Here is a 22,332-nt window from a genome sequence, read left to right on the forward strand (position 1 = left end):
GTTACCAGAGTTTATGGCCTCAATTAGATCCAAACAGCCTCTTACGGAACAGTGGGTTTAATATGTGTTGAGGCAGGAGGTGGAGGTGTAGAAGAAGAATGGATTATACTCTTTAAGACAAGTAATGCACACCAATATGGCTCACCTAGGTCTCTCTCTCTTTCAAAGCAGAGAGCGTTCTTATGGGATCAAATCTTTCTGTGCTACAGCGTGATGGAGAGAAACCGAAGGTCCGTGAACTGTACTTTTTATAAACTCTGAGAACTTCAGCATGGCCTTGAACTTGCGCACGCTGCATTTTGAAGAAAAATATTGCTGTTTGCCTCTTGAACTCTGTGCTTGACAAATCCTCACTAAATCCTTACTCAAGCCCTTCTCCAACCCCATAAACTCTAGACGAGCACACACAAAGCACATTCTCAACCTTTAATTTTGGACAGCCAAGTGAGTGGATTGGATTGGCTTGCCTTGCTGTGGGTTACCACAAACAATAGGCTGAGAGAGAAACAAAACATACCTCTCTGCGATCAAAGGGGCTTTAATGTCATTTGAAGGTCCTAAACAATCAAGCGGAGAAATTCGAACCTCATATGGTGAGGTGGAAGGGTCTTTCGGGCCTGGTGAGAGAATGCTTGTTATACATGGCACTGATTTTCTTTCATCTCAAGATTTTTCCTCAGTTTCATATCAAAGTGTGAAACTTCATCCATGGCTAGAAGCAGAGATTAAAGTTTCTGTTCCTCATTTTTTCATATAAACAAGAGCAAAACATGATGTTGTACTCAGGAGCCCATTAAACTCAAGAAAACAAATGCAGAAGGGATGAGAGAAAAGAAAAGAATGAAATAGTAGTAGATTTATGATGCTTGCCTATGCTGAAGTAACCCCCATAATGCTAGGGAGTTCTGGGCAGTTAATAGGCGTTGCTAGGTGGTCACTAGAGCCTTCTGGGTGGTCAATTGCTGACCTCAAGTCTTTATATGGCCGTCTAATTTTTTGCATATTTTATCATCTGCTAAGCTAAATAATAGCACACATCTCAACAAGCCACCCAGTTTTGAGATATCACATCCACAGCACAACCCGAGTTTAAAGGTAGGGTAGGCAATTTTCAGAGAGACTAGCAATAGCGAGCTAGCTTTGAAAGCATAAGATCCCACCCTCCATTCAGAGCACTCTTGAAAGCCAAGCCTCCTCCAAAAAATATGCACGCGTACGAGCAAAGCGTCACGAGAGACGGCGTTAAACTCCCTCATGTCTCAAAGCACATAACATTACAATGATAATGAACATAAACAACTCAAAGAGCACTGACCTGTACCACCTGACTGCTGCAGATTCATTTCGGCGTTGATAGCTTTGCCATTGAAACGAATACATTCGAGTCACAAACCGCTCTGAGTATAACATCATGGGTTTCCAACTCCTCCAAATTATGGTATTTATGTCTTGAACGCCGCACAAGCTCATTGTTTTGGTTCAGGAGGAACTGTAAACGGTGGCGTGCTCGGTAACTAACGTAGCATGAAATGCGCTGATGACGTCTGCGCAAGCAGGGTGCATGGAGGTATGGAAATACATATGTTGACAGGAATGGGGGCAATGATTGGACGAACATTTTATGGTCCTTCACCTTCCACAGACGATATATATACATATAAATAAATTTATACCACTTAACTTAGTGATTGCTATGAGGATGTGAATAGACTTTGAACCAGCATAACACAAAATGTTCCTGGAACAAGTCACCAACCCTATCTTTAAGTTTAATATTTAGACTAAGAATGAGCAATGGTAATGAAAAGGCTAATAAAAAAGCCTGCTGAACGAACAAATAAGAAAACGGCTGTTAGCCCAGCAACATCATTCAGTGGTGCATATCTAGTCGAGGTTCATTAAACAACTTTGTGTCAACGCTGTGCCTTGCTCTATTGTTCCTTCTGAACCCTAGTGAGAACAAACGGTTCATACATCTACAGCAGAAATAGATGACATGAGTAACAATACTGAGCAAATGCAGCTAACAGCATATGACAGCTTCCCCCTGCCGATCTGGACAACACTATTATTAAACCTGTGTGCTCTATTGTTTCTGTGAATTGTAGAAAAACTCTGAAACTCTCTAGAGTGAATCGAGTAGAGCAGTTTAAATCACTATGATGATCAATATGATGTTGATTACTTTCCCTAAGTTTTCCCTAACATTAACAACAACATTCAGATATTATATTCAGATTTCACACACACACACACACACACACACACACACACACACACACACACACACACACACACACACACACACACACACACACACACACACACACACACACACACACACACACAATTTGGTAAATCTGTCAGAGTACTGCATTATTAACTAATGACAAATTAACTTGCACAACCCTTAAATATACCTAAAATATATATAAAATGAATATACTATAAAATAAAATAAAATAAATGGAACCAAACTAAAATAATTTAACTACTAAAATGAATTTGCATAAATAAAATTGTTCTTTCTCTAAATGAGCTGTTTTTGTGTTTTTGCTAACGAGAATGTAAATGAACAGGAAACTTTCTGAATTCATCTGAATTAATCTTGATAAGATGTTGTAGAGCATGAGACTCCAGAACAAAAACATCCAGGAAATCGCCACCCCTCCCCAAACTGTTAGCGCTAATCTGGCATGTCTGTATGTGGAGACTAGCACACGCTAAAGAGCTGTCAGAAGACATCATTAATCCCTCAGGACCATCGCAGACAGATGGCGTGATGGAGAACCAGCAAGCCACTTTTTCACTGAGCGGAGACCATTTTCACGGTCTCATTTCTCATAAAAAAGAACAGAACTGAACAGGGCTGAAGCTGGTCCTGGAACAATACATTATAAAAGATCTTTACTAAGTGTTTTAGATCAATACTCAAACCCCGAACCCAACCTTTCCATTATAGAGAGTTATTTCATAAACCTCCTAAAGAAAGCTGCAAATGAAACAGACCAGAAAGTGACACAAATCGCCTCTCATCCAAAGGACACATGGTCTGTTTTAGTACAGCACAATACTGCAGATGCTATAAGGAAGGAGGACAGAGGCAGAGTTTAAGGGACATGACCTCTCCCTCAGGGCCTCTTACCTTATCAGAGGGGTGCAAAACAGTCTATACATAACCATCAAAGTAGCCTGAAGACTTTAAGAAGGACAAGTGTGAACTAAAGGAAGTAATGGAAAAGTAAGGGGGGAGAGGGGGAGCATTGAACTTGCAGCGAAGGTCTTAATCGATCCTTGCGGCCAACAGCGGGATAATGTCTCCTAAAGGACGCAGAGCACAGTTAGTCTATCAATCCGAGGCGGTTACGACAGCTTCAGTGTGTGAGAGGATTTCTCAGTAAAGCACATTCAGTAAGCTGTTTACATACAGCATATCTTTTCTGAACAGCATTCGTGCTGTAAAAATATATTTCTACACAGCTGAAAACACAAAAATCTATTCCATCGTCAACATCACTATTACTTTCCCCAGTGGATAATTCTTCATTCCCTCTTTCCCGAGCTGCCATGACCATCCAAGCCGGGCTGAACTGTATTATGTGTGTGCGAATTTCAGTTGAAGGGCCGAAAAAACTGCCAGTCTCTCAGTGAACTAATGAAACAAAAGCAAACACACAGTGGTACAATGCTGTCCGCCAACATCCAGCAGGCCAATGTCATTAATCATGAAATCCAGGGGCAGAGGGCTCTTCATCCAGTCCTGTTGCCATGGCAGACCCTACAAAAGTGTCACATATGCACCTTTCCCTCTTTCCTATGGCCTCACTGGTTGGCCACCAGCCAATTGCAGCCGTTAATATAAAAAAAAGGAAAAACATACAGAAATACTGCTTTGCACATGCATTTTTACCCATATACGCACTCTTTGACCTTACCCACACATCCCAGTCTTGTTCTCTTTGTTACATGCACACAAACAATCCTGATCATTTCTTTATCAGTCGTTCACTCAGTACTGAGAGAGGAAGAGATACGGCAGAGCTGGATATAGGAGAACCCAAGCAATCTGCGAGCAGTCTAGGGCTATTCCCGCTAATCCTGTGTCGTCACCTGTTATCCTCCAGGACACACATGCACAAACACTGTCTCCGGTTCCTGAGCGTCTCCCCTTCTACCCTCTATGTTTACTGACAGGATTGTTGTGGGGTTATCATTCCAATCTAAATTACTTCGTTTTTACTTCGCAAGCGCCCATACAAACAGAGAACTACACGAGGATGGTCCACCTAACAAGTTTGAGGAAAAGAAACATTACCAAACAAACAGGACACTGGGGTTGAGTAAACAGGCATGGGAAAGGCATGTCGGTGTCCCTGTGTGTGACCGAGAGGGCTGGGTTCCCATGGGATGGTTTAGCAAAGAAAAAGCTAGCTGAAAATCATCTAGAACTTATTGATGATGATGTGGCTTAGTGGTTAATTATACAGGATGTTAAGGTAACGTAGGTTTAAGCTCGAACTTAAATTCCTAAGTTACCTCCAAAGTCGAAAAATAAGCACATGAAAAATCTTCTTTATCTTCTTACCGGCCAATTTACTAAAGAAAAATGTATTAATGCATCATAGCAATGTAGATATTGTGTACCAAAAAGTATTTTAAAAATAATACAAAACCAAAATAAAAAATAAATAAGTGGAGCATTTATAATATATATATATATAAAAAAAGGTACTACTAGGTCTGTATATACAGTATCTAGTAATAAATATCAATTAAATAAATACCTGTACAAAAATAGATAAAAAGTTACTGTTCTTATAAAATATAATTTACTGGATAAATCTTACTTTGGCCTAACAATGAATACGCAATTCCACAATACTTTTTGAAGCAAAGAATGAATATATAATAATATTATAGGCCCATTAAGGGGTATAGAGGCTGAACACTTCATGCTAACAAATATTCATTTCATTAACACACAATCTTCTCCGTTAGCACTTTTGGAAACAGCTTAATGAGTGTGAGGACAGGCATCCATCTGAGAAGGTGTCTGACTGAAAAAGGCTGAGTGGGGCAGCCAAGAAGCAGAGGCAGTTTGACGGGTGTTATGGAAGGGTCAGCTGGTGCTGCTCTGCATTGCATGAGAAAACACAGGCAAGTAAGGCAGGTCTATATCGGGCACGCAGTCAGCATGCCAAATGGGTTACTGAACAGCGCAATGTGATGGACGTCCTGATAGCACGCCAAGCTTTCACGGCACGTCCAGCATTACACAGGTACCCATGAACCAACACAAGTGCGGCTTAGGCTGCTAATCCAAAATCAACCGCCCGTTTGGCATCAGAAGGGCATCAGATACTTAGCTGAGATGAGTGTTTAGGACCCGGCTGTTATCTTAAAGCCATCACCTCATCCAAAACCATGGCACCCACTCCGTCTCGAGAGGTGGAGCAAATCATTGTTCTGTCATGCCAGAGATTCTGAAATGGCCTGGTTTGGGCAGCACAGTTCCAGTAAGACATCTGGAGCCTCTTCACCATGTTCTCCTGCTCCACCAACCTGACAGTCTGAATGAGCACCAGCACAATTACCCAGAGCTCTTTTGGGTCAATGACATTTACCACACCACTCACAGTCACAATCAGCTTCTTCTGCTCTATATGTCTTCAAATACGGATTCATGCCATGGTACAGTGAATGGCCAAGGATTCACAAAAGAGAGGCCTGACAGAAAGGTGAATGAAGAGGAATAGAAAGAACCACAGAGCTAATGGAGGTTAGAACAGTTCACTGAAGTCTGAAAACCCATCCCTCCCCACCACAAAAAAAAAAAAAAAAGTCAAATAACTTCTGAAAGCACCAGCAAAACTTAAAATAAGAACTCACCAGGGATAAGCAAACTGTACAATTGCGGTCGAAGTCAATAGACTCAGCCTAAATGAAATGTAAATGGTTTTCTGAAACAGAAATGATTTTTCTGTGTAGAGATGGCTGGTTCAGTTTTGATTAGGCTAAATCTCTTTTGCAGTAATGGCACTGCCTCCCTCCGCTGAAGTATCAGGCGTTATATTTAACTCAGACTCGGGCAGGCTGATTCACCCCACAGTAATTGAGGGTTGAGGATGGTAAGCTCCGCTGGATTGGGAGTCACTGTAACATGGCCGCAATGCATGTTGGTTAGGGAAAGACATTGCAGGCAGTTCCTTATGGTCTCATGCCTTTAAAGGGATACTCCACTTTTTTTGGAAATAGGCTCATTTTACAACTCCCCCAGAGTTAAACAGTGGAGTTTTACCGTTTTCGAATCCATTCAGCCGATCTCCGGGTCTGGCGGTACCACTTTTAGCATAGCTTAGCATAGATCATTGAATCGGACAAGACCATTAGCATCTCTCTCAAAAAAAATGACCAAAGAGTTTCGATATTTTTCCTATTTAAAACTTGACTCTTCTGTAGTTACATCGTGTACTAAGACCGACGGAAAATGTAAAGTTGCGATTTTCTAGGCTGATATGGCTAGGAACTAAACTCTCATTCCTGCGTAATGAGTCCAGCAGGCGTAATGATATGACGCAGTGCCTGAAAATAGGTCTAATAGGTTAGACAAACTTAGTCCCGGTCACGTTGGAAGTTACCGAGTTGGGGACTATTTTCAGGCGCTGCGTCATATCATTACGCCTGCTGGACTCATGGTACGGCAGCAAAGTTCCTTGATTATTACACAGGAATGAGAGTATAGTTCCTAGCCATATCAGGCTAGGAAATCGCAACTTTACATTTTCCGTCGGTCTTAGTACACGATGTAACTACAATCAAGTTTTAAATAGGAAAAATATCTAAACTCTTTGGTAATTTTTTTGAGAGAGATGCTAATGGTCTTGTCCGATTCAATGATCAATGACGTGTGAACATGAATGCATTTCAATGATGTCTGGTTTCACACTCAAGATGTATTGCAGAGCATCAAAGATGAAGGGCCTCCATAAACTATGAGCTGCTGGCCTAGAGGGACTGTAAAGCAGTAAATGCACCCAAAAAAAAGTCAGTATACAGTATAAAAAAATATGATTTGGTCACAAATCACTTGTAGTGAAAACAACCTCTCTAAAAGAAATTAGAAAATATTTTGAATAACAAAAGCCTATAGGGTTCAAAACCCCACTGAACCCCACTGATATTCATTGTATGGACAAAAAGGAAAAAATGTGACATTACACAACATATTAAATTTTTCCCATTGCGATATATGTGTTTAGATTTAAATACTGCCCTAATGAAAAACAATCAATGGTGAAACATCCATTGCTAAAATCTCACACATGGCGAATAAACAGAAGTTTGTATGGTTACTATGGCAATCAAAGGAAAAGGAATTACAGTCCTGAAAAAAAAAATCTGTTCACATATAACTTAAAAGGTTAGAAAAAAATTAGGTTAAAACAGATATTAGATATTTCACCTAAAGCGCAGAAAAAGCCTGAAGTTAGTGGTCACAGTAGACTTTGAGCATGCAAAATTTCTTCAGACACAAACGATAAAATTGTACACACTAGGGCTTCTAACATATCAGAAATCACAAACAATGTGATTATGACTCATTAAAATGTTTAAATATATATCATATACTTCGACATTCCTGCAACTCTGAAGTATGTGTTGAGCCAAGAGGTCAATCTGTGGTTGTGAATGGTTTCTAAATAAGATGAGCTTTTGTGCTGAAACACTGAACGCAAAAAAAGGTGGTGCAACTGTTTAGTGAACTTATGTCCTCACACTTACAGGCTTCATCCAGCAACCAAGATGACAGACAACAGCATCAACCATGTCAGATACTCCAACAGAAAGCAGAGCCCCTTGATCTCCATGCCCTCGTGTGACACGTCTGACCTTACCGAAGCAGGTGCTAGTCTTAAGGAATGCTGTGATGTTAGAAAAGGTTAGATACAGCGTGCGGCGCACCCCAAAGAATGACAGGAATGTCCGTCCTGTGGAGGTAGGGGTTCACGGACGAAGACACGACAAATTCGACACCTTCAGAATTTGTTTTGCTTAGCATGTCGAAAAATACAGCTGCTTCTCCTGTGCCAGTTATCTCACAGCAATCATCCATGAGACAGCCGCGAACAGATTAACGGTGCCAAATGGATGGTCCTAAGAATGTCTTTAAAAAACGTATTAGCTCAGAACACAACTGAGCACAAAGACTGCTTGTTTCTTTCAAAGCCTGTCCCCCTTTCTTATTTACATGTCCTAACTGTCCAACCTGACACATTTTTACGGTTAGGAATGACACAGCACTCTTTTGGGAACACAGCTTTAGAAAATCCCTGCATGCCGATAAAAAGCACATTCCTTTAATCTCCTCACAGCTTTGCCAGGCAATGTGGTAGCTCCAAAACAAAGAAAACAAATAGTTGGTGACCTCTGATGAGTCCAGTGCTGGGGAGGAAGGGGGGAGCAGAGGAAGCAAAGCACTAAATCTTCTATCCCAGCTTCTTTTTATAAACTTTAAGCACACATTTGTTGTGTTCAACATCCATCTGACTATTTTCTCTCTGTCAGATCCTGTAGGAATCCTCCTGTTTACCTTATCTTAATTGTTGGAATCATCCTCATGCTGCTTAACATTACAGAAATATTACTGAGACATACTTTTTGCTTTAACCTAATCTGAATAAAGAGTAACCTCTGGAAAGATTTGTAGTGAATACTAGACATACTGAATGTTGACATTTCGTTGCATGTGGCCACAACAGTATTCAAGATACGACGTGTTGATAATCTATAGCAAAGCGTGAGATCAGAAAAGATCTTTGAGAAAAGACCTTCACATCCAGAACAACAAAAACCTGACCATTAAATAGCAGGAAAATGGGAGATAATGTACATAAGAAATTTAAAAAAACAAACACACGCAAGGAGTCAATGAGAGCTAGTGAATCCTCAAACTGACCTGCTTCACTTCAGCCGGCATCACGGAAATCCTGTTTGGTTAAGCCTCTGGGAGAAACGCAACGAGAACAATATTCTCTTGTGAGTGGAGTTTGTCTGTAAGTCAGTCAGTCAGACAGTCTTTCGTTCCTTATTATGCGAATATGTCCTGTGAGAGCCGAGACAGCTCACAGCCACAGAGCCATCCTTTCCCCACGGTCACATGCACGAATATACTCCGTCTCTCACGTCTTCTTGCGTGTGCCTCTCTCTCTCTCTCTTTCTCTCCTTCTCACACACACGCTCTTTCTAACACATGCTCGTAATCCTCTCAGGGACAGAAGAAACCCGCCTCCACCGTCAGCGAGTGAGGATGCTGCAAACGTTGGGGCGAATAATGATTTCAAAATGAGGAGAGATGCTTTAGACAGTCCAATGAATCCTTCAATAAATTCAGGAATCCGGCTGAAGAGAACCAAAACAAAACAGCTCACACACAGAGAAGTGGAAGGGAAAAAAAGTTACCCGGTGCTGGAACAAAACCCTCTGGGTAGACTAAGAGAGAGGGGGGTGGACGGGCGTAGAGGACAGGGTAAGGGGGGGCGTGTACGTGTTTGAGTGAATAGAATCTTCCCAGAAGGCAGTTGCCCTGTTCACAGTGTAGAGTTTTGTACTCTTGTTCTCTCCCTCTCCTCACCGAGCATCTATGCAGACAAGGGTGAGACGGATTGGAGGGGGAGGGGGCTGACAGACAGACGCAGCTGGAGTGGAAAGAGAGAGAGAGAGAGAGAGAGAGAGAGAGAGAGAGAGAGAGAGAGAGAGAGAGAGAGAGAGAGAGAGAGAGAGAGAGAGAGAGAGAGAGAGAGAGAGAGAGAGAGAGAGAGAGAGACTCCACCCAGCCATCATGCCAAAAGAGCATGAGCCCTGAAAGGGGGCAAAGCTTCACAAAACTTTATGTTCCTCTTTTTTTTACCCTTACGCTCTCACTCGGCCTGTTCTTTTCTCCCTCGGCTTTTGTCCTTTTGTCCTTCCAGCCTGCTAAATATGAGAAGGGAAAGGAAAGAGGTTGCAGAATGATTTCAGACAGCATTCAGTGACTGATAGTGAGAAAGAATTTTAATCCAAATCTATGAATGGCTTTAACACAAAGCCGGAAGGAGGGAGAGTTCAGGGATGGGCAATTTACACCCAGGGTGTCAAACTCATTTTAGATTGTGGGACGGATGTGGGACTACTTTTTTTATTTGTTGTACATTGGTGCACTCGTGGAGTTAAAAAATAGTTCTGAATTAACATTATGCATGCTTCACTAACCTACACTGGGTTTACAATTAAATGGTGCATTAACTTCATACTATTCAAGTGTTTGGAGTCAGTAAGATTATTATTATTTATTTTTTTTGAAAGAAATTAACTTTATTTATTTCAATTAAACTTATTTAATTATTTAGCAAGAATACGTGAAAATAAGTGACAGTAGAGACTTTTACATTGTTACAAAATATTTCTATTTCTAACTTTCTTTTCATCAAAGAATCCTGAAAAAAAATAAAAATATATCAGTTTCCACAAAAATACTAAGCAGCACGACATTTCTTTAACATTGATAATAATAGGAAATCTTTCTTGCATATCAGCATATAAGAATGATTAATTTTTTGAAGGATCATGTGACACTGCAGACTAGGGGCCCTATCTTGCACCCAGCGCAATTGACTTTGTACACCGACGCATGTATCATTCCTATTTTGCACCCGCGCAAAGCGCGCTTTTCCCTCCACAGAAGCACGTCGGTTAACTAAGAAATACACTTGCGCTCCCCGGGGCGGTTCAGCGCAAAGAGGAGGCGTGTTCCAGCGCAAACGTTCCCTCATGCTATTTTGCAGGTTTAGAAAACAATTGCGCTACTAACCAGGAAAAATTTGTTTAAAGTCAGTGGCGCGTTGCGCATGTTATTCATATGCTATTTTAAGGGCGCATGCTTGGCCATAATCAATGTAGCGTGTGCACAACGCGAATGCACTTTGATTCTCTCATCTACACATAAGCAGCAGTTTTCATTTTTGCAAATCATACATTATTACGATAGATAGATAGATAGATAGATAGATAGATAGATAGATAGATAGATAGATAGATAGATAGATAGATAGATAGATAGATAGATAGATAGATAGATAGATAGACAGTTTATTATAAAAGCATACATCTAGCTTACACATTTACCCAAATTATCATACGCCTTTTTAACCGAAGTTAATTTGGGTGTGTTTCTCCATCCCCAACGTCCCTGACGAGAACGCCGGTCTCCTTGGCTGTGAACCGCTCCTGGCGCGCGCCAGGCAAATCCGCCGTTACAATAGGAATCCGCTTTAGAACAAACGCGTCTGCTCTTAAAGGGAATGTGAGATGATGCTCTGATTGGTTTATTTCACGTTACGCCCAAACCACACCTATGAATAATGAAGCTACTTCAGACCAACCCATTTTAGATTTGCGCCTGGCGCAAGAGTCATTTATCCCGCCGGGAAAATAGCAACAGCGCCAAGACCCGCCCACAAAGTTACTTGCGCTTTGCGCTTTGACACTTGCGTTTCAGATCGTTAAAATAGGGCCCTAGGAGTACACAATGTGTACACCTGCCCAAACACAAATTTAGGCTTAAAGGTGGTATCAGTGATTTCAGGCCCAAAAATATATTTATCACATTCATCTAATCTTTCCTAACGATCCGCTAGCTGCCCGCCCCATAAGCATGCCGTCAAAAAAACGCGTCTCTGTAGGCAGCCTAGGCTCTGAGATCTGCACACAAAAACAAATGGTTTAGCCAAACACTCAAAACCAAAACAAATAGTGTTCCAACCAATCACCGACAGGGGGAGGGTGTTGTGAGGTTTTGAGCCAGCTTTTTCTTCAGCTCTGACTTCGCGTGCAGCCGTGCACGAGCACAAAACCTCACAACACCCTCCCCCTGTCGGTGATTGGTTGGAACACTATTTGTTTTGGTTTTGAGTGTTTGGCTAAACCATTTGTTTTTGTGTGCAGATCTCAGAGCTTAGGCTGCCTACAGAGACGCGGTTTTTTGACGGCATGCTTATGGGGCGGGCAGCTAAAGATTAGATGAATGTGATAAAAATATTTTTGGGCCTGAAATCACTGATACCACCTTTAATAAAATAAATATACAGCTAATTTCTATTTACAAGCCTACGCTTCAGTCAAACATAACTTTATCAACTTATTTGCCCAAAAAAATCCACATTTGAGAGCAATTCCGGACAAGTAGAAACGCATCAGTAAAGTGTCAAAGCTGAAGATTTTCCACCTCGGAGGCTGAGGTATTGAAAATGCAACTCATGTCTTTACTTAAAAACAAAATCTTCTCAAACTCTGAACAACAGTCAGCACAAACACACCCCCACACTGAAGAACATCATGTCTTATCTAGCAGTAACAGCCTGAATCTGTTTGCAGTCGGCCTGAATGAATTCGCTCCTTTTTCTACTACGGAGTCTGACACCAAACGACTGCAGAACGCCCTGTGGTCACTGAACCATAAACATGTCAACAGAAAAAGTGTTGATAAATAAATACACTGAAAGTAATCAGAACTTTTTAGTGGATCCAGGCCTCAAGAAGTAGTGCGATGGAACAGATGCCGTGAAAGGTTAACGTGGACTACTGCGGAGAGAAAGACAAAAAGAGAAAACTACACATAATGAAACGAACAAGAAAGAATAAGCAAGATATGCAATGTACGTGCGACTGTTCTAGTCTCATAAATATATTTATGAGCACTGAATATTTGAAACGGCTTTTGCTCCAGAGGATGTATGATGTTTACTTAGGGTTGCAGCACTCTCAAATTTGGAATGTAATGAATTTCATCATTAGAAGTTTTCAAAGGTGGCGACTCAGCAAATATCGCATTTTAAATGCATAACCTCTGTAAACGAGCACTGATTACAGTAAAAAAAGAAAAAAGTGGGACTGCAGACTGGGAAATAAACATACAATGTTGTTTCTCTTGATTTGCATGATCAAATACAAAAATGTGAGTCTTGGGTTTCTCCATAACGGAGATGCTGATCAACAACGCAGATCTGCTAAATGAGATCCTGAGAGAATATGAAAAAATCTGAACTAAAAGGGAAATATAGAACATAAAATGTATATAGCACTGAAATAAGTTTCACCAAAAATATAAAAATCAATCATTATTTACTCACCCTTGTGTTTTTTTTTTTTTTTCTTTCTTTCTGTGGAACATAAAAGAATTTCTGAAAGATATCCTGGCCCTTCAATATAATAAAAGTGAATGAGGATAGGAGTTGCTGAGCTCCAAAATGGCAAAAAAAAAAGCACAAATAGGAATAACACAAAATAATCAATATGACCCATGCGCAATATTCCATGATTTATGAATCCAAACCAAAATAGTCAATAATAATCTGCATTTTGTGTCTTCATGTTATTACAAGCAGCGATTTCAGATCCATAAAGAATCAATCTGTTAAACTGGATCTTTACAATGAATCAATTGACCTAGTTCACAAAACAGGTGTGAATCTGAATGAATCTGACTCAGTTCTCAAGTTTAAGATTATCATTGAATAATTTAAATTTGGCTTGTTCCTCACACAAAGCTGTCATATGTCTTATACTTGGAATATGCTGCCCAAATCATATTTACCACTTATTTAGATACTTTGTGGTACTTTTGTCATCTTGAAGCTTGAAAAAAATGTCGTACAGGTTCCGAGCAACACGACAAAACTACTGTATAGGGTGTAGTTATCTATTTTTTTAACTACACATACATTTCATTTTGTGGTGATTATCATCTTTTACAAACATTAAATATCAACTCTACAGTTCAGCTTTCAGTCTGAGCTGTCCTACTGTGTCTAACATTTTCATTCAGTAGCTGCTCTCCAAATGTTCACTAACTCGAAGCTCATTATACAGTCCTCTGCTCGCATAAAGTCTTGTTATGACACAACGTGTAAATAGACCAGTGCCCTGGTAATAAGGTAAGCGACTGACAGTCCAGACGCACATACCAATCTCTAGATAAATATAAAGAGCAGAAACGAGTCTATCCACTCACACACAAAGTCAATAAAGGCACCAAAGACCAGACAGAAATATTAAACCTAATATAAATATGTATATATCAATGGGAAAACAACAGGAGAATAAAACAATGTAATTTAGCTGATCTTATATTGTGTTACCTGCCACACAGGGTGACGAAAATTTGAATCCTTTAAGAGAAAGTCAAATGAAAATATCAATGCTATTTGCTTTGATTGTTTAAATGTATTTTTAAACAACATTTCTATCTGTACGTACAGTATATATTGGAATAGGTTGTTAAATCAACCATTTTTGTAGAAATGCACAAGTAATCATCAGCTATATCTACAGTTGTTACCCATCAACAAATTTGTAGCACATACATTATTAAACCGTGATGCTAAACCACTTCAAGGCAACTACCATTAAAAGTCAGTGTCTTGAAGCCTCCAAACAAGTCTTTCAAGTGTTTTCAATTTAGGCTCCCAATAAGAGGGTCAAGCACACAGACTTGTTTGGTTATATATGAACATGCAAAGTGAAGGGGTCACATTCCTGGAGTGACTCAGGGGTCTCATAAAGCAAGAGCTTCTTATTTTAAACACATGAGTTCAGGATCCACTGAGTGAGCAGCAGTTGGTCCTTTAAGTGTCTCCAGAGTCAATCCTGCTGGTATGGTTAAGAATACCTTATAATCAGGAAACTTTCAACCACATTCAGTGGCTGATGAGTTAAATAGTTCATATTATAGACAACTAGTAGACTACTAATAGTATCCATGATTGATTAGGGCAGGGTGATATACTGAATATTTACAATATTTACACACAATGTTTTGCTGATGATATATTAGTATCCCTAATGTAATTTTTATTTGGACAGTTTGAGATTAAATAAGTTGTGATGCCCTGTTTGCCACCAATTATTTTTTTGTTTTTGTTTAGTTTTTTGTAAAGAACCAGTCAGACCATTTCTCAACTTGTCAAACAATGGTTGTTTGGTGTTTTATATATATATATATATATATATATATATATATATATTATATATATATATATATATATATATATATATATATATATATATATATATATATATATTATACATACACACACACACACACACACACACACACACACACACACACACACACACACACACACACACACACACACACACACACATATATATATATATACACACAGTACAGGTCAAAAGTTTGGAAACATTAATTTTTTTTAATATTTTTGAAAGAAGTCTCTAACGCTTATCAAGGCTGCGTTTATTTGATCAAAAAAACAGAAAAAAATAGTAATATTGTAAAATATTATTACAACTTAAAATAATAGTTTTATATTTGAATATACTTTAAAAAAAAATTATTCCTGTGATGCAAAGCTGAATTTTCAGCATCATTACTCCAGTCTTCAGTGTCACATGTGACATCCAGTCTATCACATGATCCTTTAGAAATCATTCTAATATTCTGATGTATTATGAGTGTTGGAAACAGTTCTGCTGCCTAATATATTTGATGAATAAAAGGTTAAAAAGTTTATTCAAAATTTATTCATTTATTCAAAATAAAAAAATATTTTCTAATAATATAAATCTTCTTTACTATCACTTTTTATTTTTTCGATTTTTAAAAAAATTGCTTTTATTTTTTAATTAATCTTTTTATTTTAATTTTTTTTTACTTTTTATTCATCAAAGTATCCTAAAAAAGTATCTGCTTAACAATGACTTATTTACGATATTTATTTATTTACGATACATTATTCATTCACAAAGAAAATTGGTGTCCTTAAAGGTTGGATTTTTCCTTATTTTTTAAATTAAGGCATTAAGTTCAATTTCCAAAAGATGATTTTTTATTCCTCTTTTAAGTCAACTTTAGCATGGGTGTCTAAACTTATGCATAGCACTGTATATTATTATTATATTAGTCATACTTTTAAGCTTTTATATAAATACAACTATTAAGGTAAACATTAAAGGGTTAGTTCACCCAAAAATGAAAATTCTGTCATTACTGTCATTCCAAACCTGTATGACCTTCGTTCATTTTCGGAACACAAATTAAGACCGTTTTGATGAAATCCGAGAGGTTTCTGAACCACCCATTGACTGCAACGTCATTGCAACTTTCAAGGCCCAGAAAGGTAGTACAGACATCGTTAAAATAGTCCATATAGTTCATAACATTAAGGTTGAACCACTGTAGTCACATGGACTAGTTTACTAGATTTCTAGGCCTTGAAAGTTGCAATGACGTTGCTGCCAATGGGTGGTTCAGAAACCTCTCGGATTTTCTCAAAAATATCTTAATTTGTGTTCCAAAGATGAACGAAGGTCTTACGGGTTTGGAATGACGTGGGGGTGAGTAATTACTAATTAATGACAGAAATTTTTTGGAGGGTTAACTAACCCTTTAAATATATCAACCAGCCCTTGGATTACAATATAGGAAATGCTAGACACAGCCTTATTTTGAGTGAGAAAAAGATTAAGCAACATTGTGAAAAGAAAAAGTTCTCCGTGTATTTTAGGGCTTTTAGAGGATTAATCATTTGATGGATTGTGGAATGGGGATGAGAGCGGTCTGAACAGCCCTCTGTAGAATATGAATGGCTGTGGGCATCTGCAGCTGCTCTGAATACAAAGAATGCAGCTATTCCCACTCCTCAGTGAGAGCTCCTGTCCTTCAGTGTGCCAGCATTAGGAAACATGTGAGCAGGTTCACCTTTCTAACACCTGCAGGCATATCAAAAATGGGGATTACTCACAGGATTACAATTTTTATGTATTATGAAAGAATAGCCATGATATCACCAAAAGTGGATTGTGATATATGACATACTGGAGAGGTTTTACAGACAACTACCTAGAGCTTCACGCTCCACTTCTCATCGCCAATCCACAGCAGTTTCACTGGACTGCACTTACTCTCTATTCCAACAGGTAACTTCGGGTAACGGGTAACTTCTTCCAAGCAGCTTTGTGAGGCACATTTAAAGGACACCAGTGACTATTACATTCCATATCCTGAATTTTAAGTCAAACTTTCAAATCAACTACTAAAAATGCTTTAAATTAATGCAAACTTCAACATTACTTTCCCTATTTAAGATAAAATAGTGCACTTTTACTGGTGACATTGCATTGTTGGTGTAAAGAAGACATTTAGGCAAAACAACAACAAAACATCTCAATCACTAATAATTGTGAACAAATTGGATCTATATATTTGCAGAAAAGTTGTGTTTCTCACACAAACCATTTCCATATTCTCTGACAGCTCCATATTTTTAGTCACATTTGTTGTTGTTTTTTCAAAGGAAAACTTCTGGAATCTAAAAGGATAAAATATTCAGTAGAAAAAAAAAGTATCACTATATATGTGTGAAAGCAGAAAAAGAAGCTATGAGAGGTGCGAGAGAGAAAATAAGCAATGTAGGCAGGTTCACTGCTGCTTTAATTACAGTTTTACAAGAGGTTTGACTTTTCCTAATGGCACTGGAAGTGAGGTGGCATGGGAGATTGTGTGTGTGGGAGGAGGGTGAGAAAGTCATTGTTAAGCAGGTGATTTACAAGACTGTGGGCCTCCCAGGCTTTTTCCCGTAGCGAGCTTCCTTGTGTTTTGTGGCTAACCCAACGTGTCTACGGGCATGGAGGAAATCCACCCAAAACCCTCAAGATAGGCTGTTTTGAGGGTGTGCCTGTAAAATGTACAGACAGTGTGTATAGTCTATTACTGATTTCAGTACACAGTCAATAAAGTCATCATCAAAACTAATGTTCAAAATTCAGGGGATGGTAAGTTCACTAAGACTGCATGGTAACACTTTACAATAAGCTCTCAGTTGTTAATATTAATGTATTAACTAACATGAACTAACAATGAACAATACATTTGTTACACAATTTGTTAATCTTTATTAATATTAGTTAATAAAAATACAGTTCTTCATTGTTTGTTCATGTTCGTTCACAGTTCATTAACTAATGTTAACCAATACAACTTTTGATTTTAATAATGTATTGTAATGTAATGTAATGTAAATGCTGAAATTAACATTAACTAAGATTAATAAATGCTGTAGAAGTATTGCTCATTCTTAGTTTATGTTAACTAAAGTAGTTAACTAATGAAACCCTTATTGTAAAGTGTTAAGTGTTATTTATTTGAACAAATATACAGTTAAAACAGTAATATTGTGAAATATTTTTTTCAGTCACGTGATCCTTTGGAAAGGATATTAATAATGGAAACAGTGGAAACATTTTAAAGTCAGTTAAAAATAACTTAAATTAATTGAAATAGAATTTTTTCAAACAATTTAAATGACTTTACTGTCACTTTTGATTAATTGCATAATACATTTTTTTTTTTTTTTAAAGAAACGTACTGACCCCAAATTCTGGACGGTAGTGTACTGTATATACATGTAGCTAACTGTGGGGAAAATAAGATCATAAAAAAACTAATTAAATAAAACTGATTAAATAATTTGAATTACATTTAAAATAATAATAAATAATGTTAAAAAAAATTATCATAATCATTTTTTTTAAAGGGCAATTTTACATAAAAGTAAAACGTATATACTAGACATAAAGATACTTTAAAAATGTAGCCTGGAATTTTTCACCTTTCTTTACTCAAAAAACAAACAAACTGAAAGCGTTGGCTGAGCTCCTCTCACTCCACACCAGTGGACATACAGGTATACGGTAAGACTGAGGAACCTGAGCAGAGGTGTATCCTACAATATCTGTTCCTTATCACAGACAGCATTGATCAAAGCAGCAACTGTTCTTCCGAAGCTCTCCACAAGCCTTTCAGACTCAAAAAAGCTAGCAAAGTTCAGACACAGGAACCAAGCATCAGTTCACTCCTCCAGGCACACTTCCTGAATTTTAAATTATGTTCTAGATTCCAGGAAGTAGTAGCTGTGATGTTCCTCCAACTGCCTCAGGTCATGACCCCTCAACATTACTTACATGTGGGACAGTTGAGGTTACTTTAAAGAAAAGCTGTCTACGGTGTCAGAGTTGCTGTGAAAGAGACAAGGTCTGCCATCAACAGAGTCCTATTGTGTGTCTCTGTCACTCTGTGACCTTTTGGGCCTTGTATAGAATAATAAAGGCTCAAAAACTAAATAAATCAATATCTCCCCCCAGTAAACAGACCCAAGATAAAGCAGTGCACAAGGTCAGTGCTTTCTTGCTTTGGGAATTAGATTTACTAACAGCTTGCTCCAGCGCAAACCCCCTTTTGGCTTTAAAAAACTACTGTCAGGATTTACTAAAGACATGCAGTGAAAAACTAGCGCTGAAAAGACGTGGACAGTTATTTTTTTTAGGCTGACCTTATTGCATATGCATTTGTAGGAGTTTCCCTTTCAGACGCAAAATTCATGGGAGGAGAGTGTTTAAATTAATCATGCAAGGTGATTTACTAAGGTTTGCGCTGGTCAATTTAGTGGTACTTGCGCCATTATTTAATGCCCAAAAAAGCAGGTCATAAACCAGACATTAATTTGCGATGCTCTTGGTAGATGGCGTTGGTCATTATAGAAACATTCCACTCCCATCTGGAGGGCAGCACACAGGCTAAACATATAATGGAAGATGCAAACAATCTGAGCATAAGCAGTGACAATGAACCTGGCTTTTTTTCTGTGAGAATCAAACTTTTCTTTAACTGGTTTTAAAACACACAAAAAGTTCAACAATAATGTAGAGGAAAACATTTAGATACCATTGAAGGATGACGATGAAGGAACACTGCATATGCACCTCCAGTAAGAAATAAATGATGTGGTGTTGCATTCATAACTGTGCGTTCACACCGCCACCGGCGAGAGCGTCAAAGTGTCCGGAAGTCATTCATTTTCAATGAGAGCCGGCGAGGGTGGTGCGGTGCGGCGCGTCTTGGACGGTGAGAGCGGCGAAGAGAGTTGAAGTCAGGTCAACTTTATGGTAATAAGCTATGACGCGGTTCGGCGGCAACCAATCAGAATGTAGAAGTCCGCCGCCTGAGAGGATTCCAGAGAACGCAATCCTGTAAACATTGGTTTAAAAAGATCACGCCTTCGATCTACGTCAGAGCATCAGAGCGCCCCCGAATCTTTCTCCGGCGTCGTTGGCAGGGCGGTGAGAGCGAATTTTACTACTCTCGCCAGCAGCGGTGTGAACGTACAGTTAAGACATGAAGTATGACTCTACTAGCCTGAAATTTTCCACTACTGATCACCAAACAAATAGAAAGAATTTCATCAGCCTCATTTCCCAACAGCATCCCACACAGACTTGGGCTAAATTGCTCGAATTGTGTAATTGTATAGGAACCTCACTAAATTGTGTAAAAAATAAATAAATAAATAAATAATAATAATAATAATAATAATAAAAAATAAAATATCAGTTGTTGATCTGGATGCAATCCAGTGGTGAACGTCTATTGATTACATATATTACACAGTCCAGTGGTACTCAAATTGATGGATGAAAGGATCTTGCAAATGTTACTCAGTTCAGAACAACAGAAGTCAGAAAGGTATTAGACAACCTTCAAACAGGGTGTGGGCAACAAATGGGCAGTGTCTCACCAAATTTCCTCAAAACAAATAAATAAACAAATAAAATTTAAACCTGAGACTCTAACTTAATTTTTTTAACTCCCCAATACTTCTACTTAAGTGAACAATTTGTATTGTGATGGTGAGTGTTTTGTTTTTCTTGTTAATTTCATTTGACATTTATTTCCTCTCATATTGACTTTAGTTTACCCCAGAATGTTAGACACACATTTGCCACAGCACCATAACCAAACAGGACTCAAAGCAAACGGGAAGGTCTATGAGATAAAGTGAGAAAGCACATAGTGAAGAGAGATGGGAAGAGAGAAGAGTGTAAAGACGACTCATCCTGGGAATCGATGATGAGTCACTGCAGGACAACACATCCAGAGCACTAACTCGGCACAGCCAAACACAGCTGAAGCTGAATGAGATACAGATGGACTGATTTTTTGAAAACAATGGATATGAAGCACCATCAGCATGAAGGGAGGTTGGCGGCTGCTTTGTTCATTCACATAGACTGACGCATGACTGGCCAAGCTGGAATGGTTTACCTGCATGACCATCTGTTGCCAGGGCAGCGGTTGGTTGCTCCCGCCTGTGGTGCCGCCCACCAGTCGATCAGAGGGCAGACTGCCGCGTTCCAGCTGCAAGGAAACATTGCGGCGTTCCTCTTCAAGGGCCCTGGTCAGACGCTCGAAGCGCGCCTCCTGCTCTTTGACTGATGCCAGGATACTGGCGGCTGATGGCACGTCATATTCTTCCATAGCAGCGCCCAAAATTATATGCTGATTACAGGGCAGGGTAAGTAGGAGAGAGAAGGACCCGGGACAAAAGAAACAACCATTGAAAGGGATAATTCAGCAAAAAAAATAAATTCTGTTATCATTTACACACGCTCTTTTCTTTCTTTCTTTCTTTCTTTCTTTCTTTCTTTCTTTCTTTCTTTCTTTCGTGGAACATAAAAGGAGTTATTTACAGCAGAATGTCTCTTTTCCATAACTTGAAAGCAAATGGAGACAACAACTGTCATTCAAGGAATTTAACATCTTCAGGGGGATTTCTAGGGTCAGGAGATATTCAGGGTTAAGTGGATGCATGTGGAGACATTTTCTTTTTTTAATTGTTAAATATATAGAGTTCTAGTCTATAAAATCTGCAAGGTATAATTTTTTGAATAGATCTAGGGATAAAACTAAAAGGTCCCACTAACTATCTCAGCCTCCAACAAGTCAAACATTTACTTTTAAAATGCAGTGCACTAGAAAAACACAATATGTTTTGCCCCTTTACGGTTTGTTGTTGTCAAAATATAAGTAGTTTTGTAATAGTTTAAAATATAAAACAAACTTTATGCTAAACAATGTCTAATTCTTAGAGCAGATTGTAGCACTGAAAGTACCTGACATGAAAACTTTGTTTTTATTAAGTGAAAATATAATTATTATAACAATCAGAATAAAAACATTTACCCCCGATTTCATAGACAAGGCTTACGCTTAGTCCCAGACTAAAATGCATGTTTGGAGCAGTTTTAACTGAAAGCAATTTGCACTGACATATCTTAAAATAGGTCAGTGCCACTGCTTTGTCTCACGATGCACACCAGTAATGTTTTTTCCTAAGGCACATTTATAAAAACTACTTAAATGTCCTACTGTAACTGAACTAAAGCCTATAATCCTGTCTTATTCTAAGCCCTGTCTGTGAAACCGGGCTTCAGAGTTTT

At 38.7% G+C, this 22,332-nt stretch overlaps 1 protein-coding gene across 50 annotated transcripts in view; it reads right to left on the reverse strand.

Moving 5' to 3' along the window:
• arvcfb (ARVCF delta catenin family member b) overlaps positions 1–22,332 on the reverse strand; it is a 214,977-nt gene that overhangs the window by 107,343 nt on the left and 85,302 nt on the right. For 24 of the 50 annotated variants that reach the window (XM_081366698.1, XM_081366688.1, XM_081366693.1 and 21 more), the window contains exon 1: positions 8,957–9,491. The exons of 2 other annotated variants lie outside the window; for them this stretch is intronic. In XM_081366698.1, the coding sequence (XP_081222824.1) occupies positions 8,957–8,977 (21 nt within the window). In that variant the 5' untranslated portion in view covers positions 8,978–9,491. Of the gene's footprint in view, positions 1–8,956; positions 9,640–21,157; positions 21,392–22,332 lie in introns of those variants that run through there. 24 more of the 50 variants (XM_081366668.1, XM_081366664.1, XM_081366661.1 and 21 more) reach the window with 9 other exon arrangements.

The sequence above is a fragment of the Scardinius erythrophthalmus genome (assembly GCF_964197995.2).
Source record: "Scardinius erythrophthalmus genome assembly, chromosome: 5".
NCBI lineage: Eukaryota > Metazoa > Chordata > Actinopteri > Cypriniformes > Leuciscidae > Scardinius > Scardinius erythrophthalmus.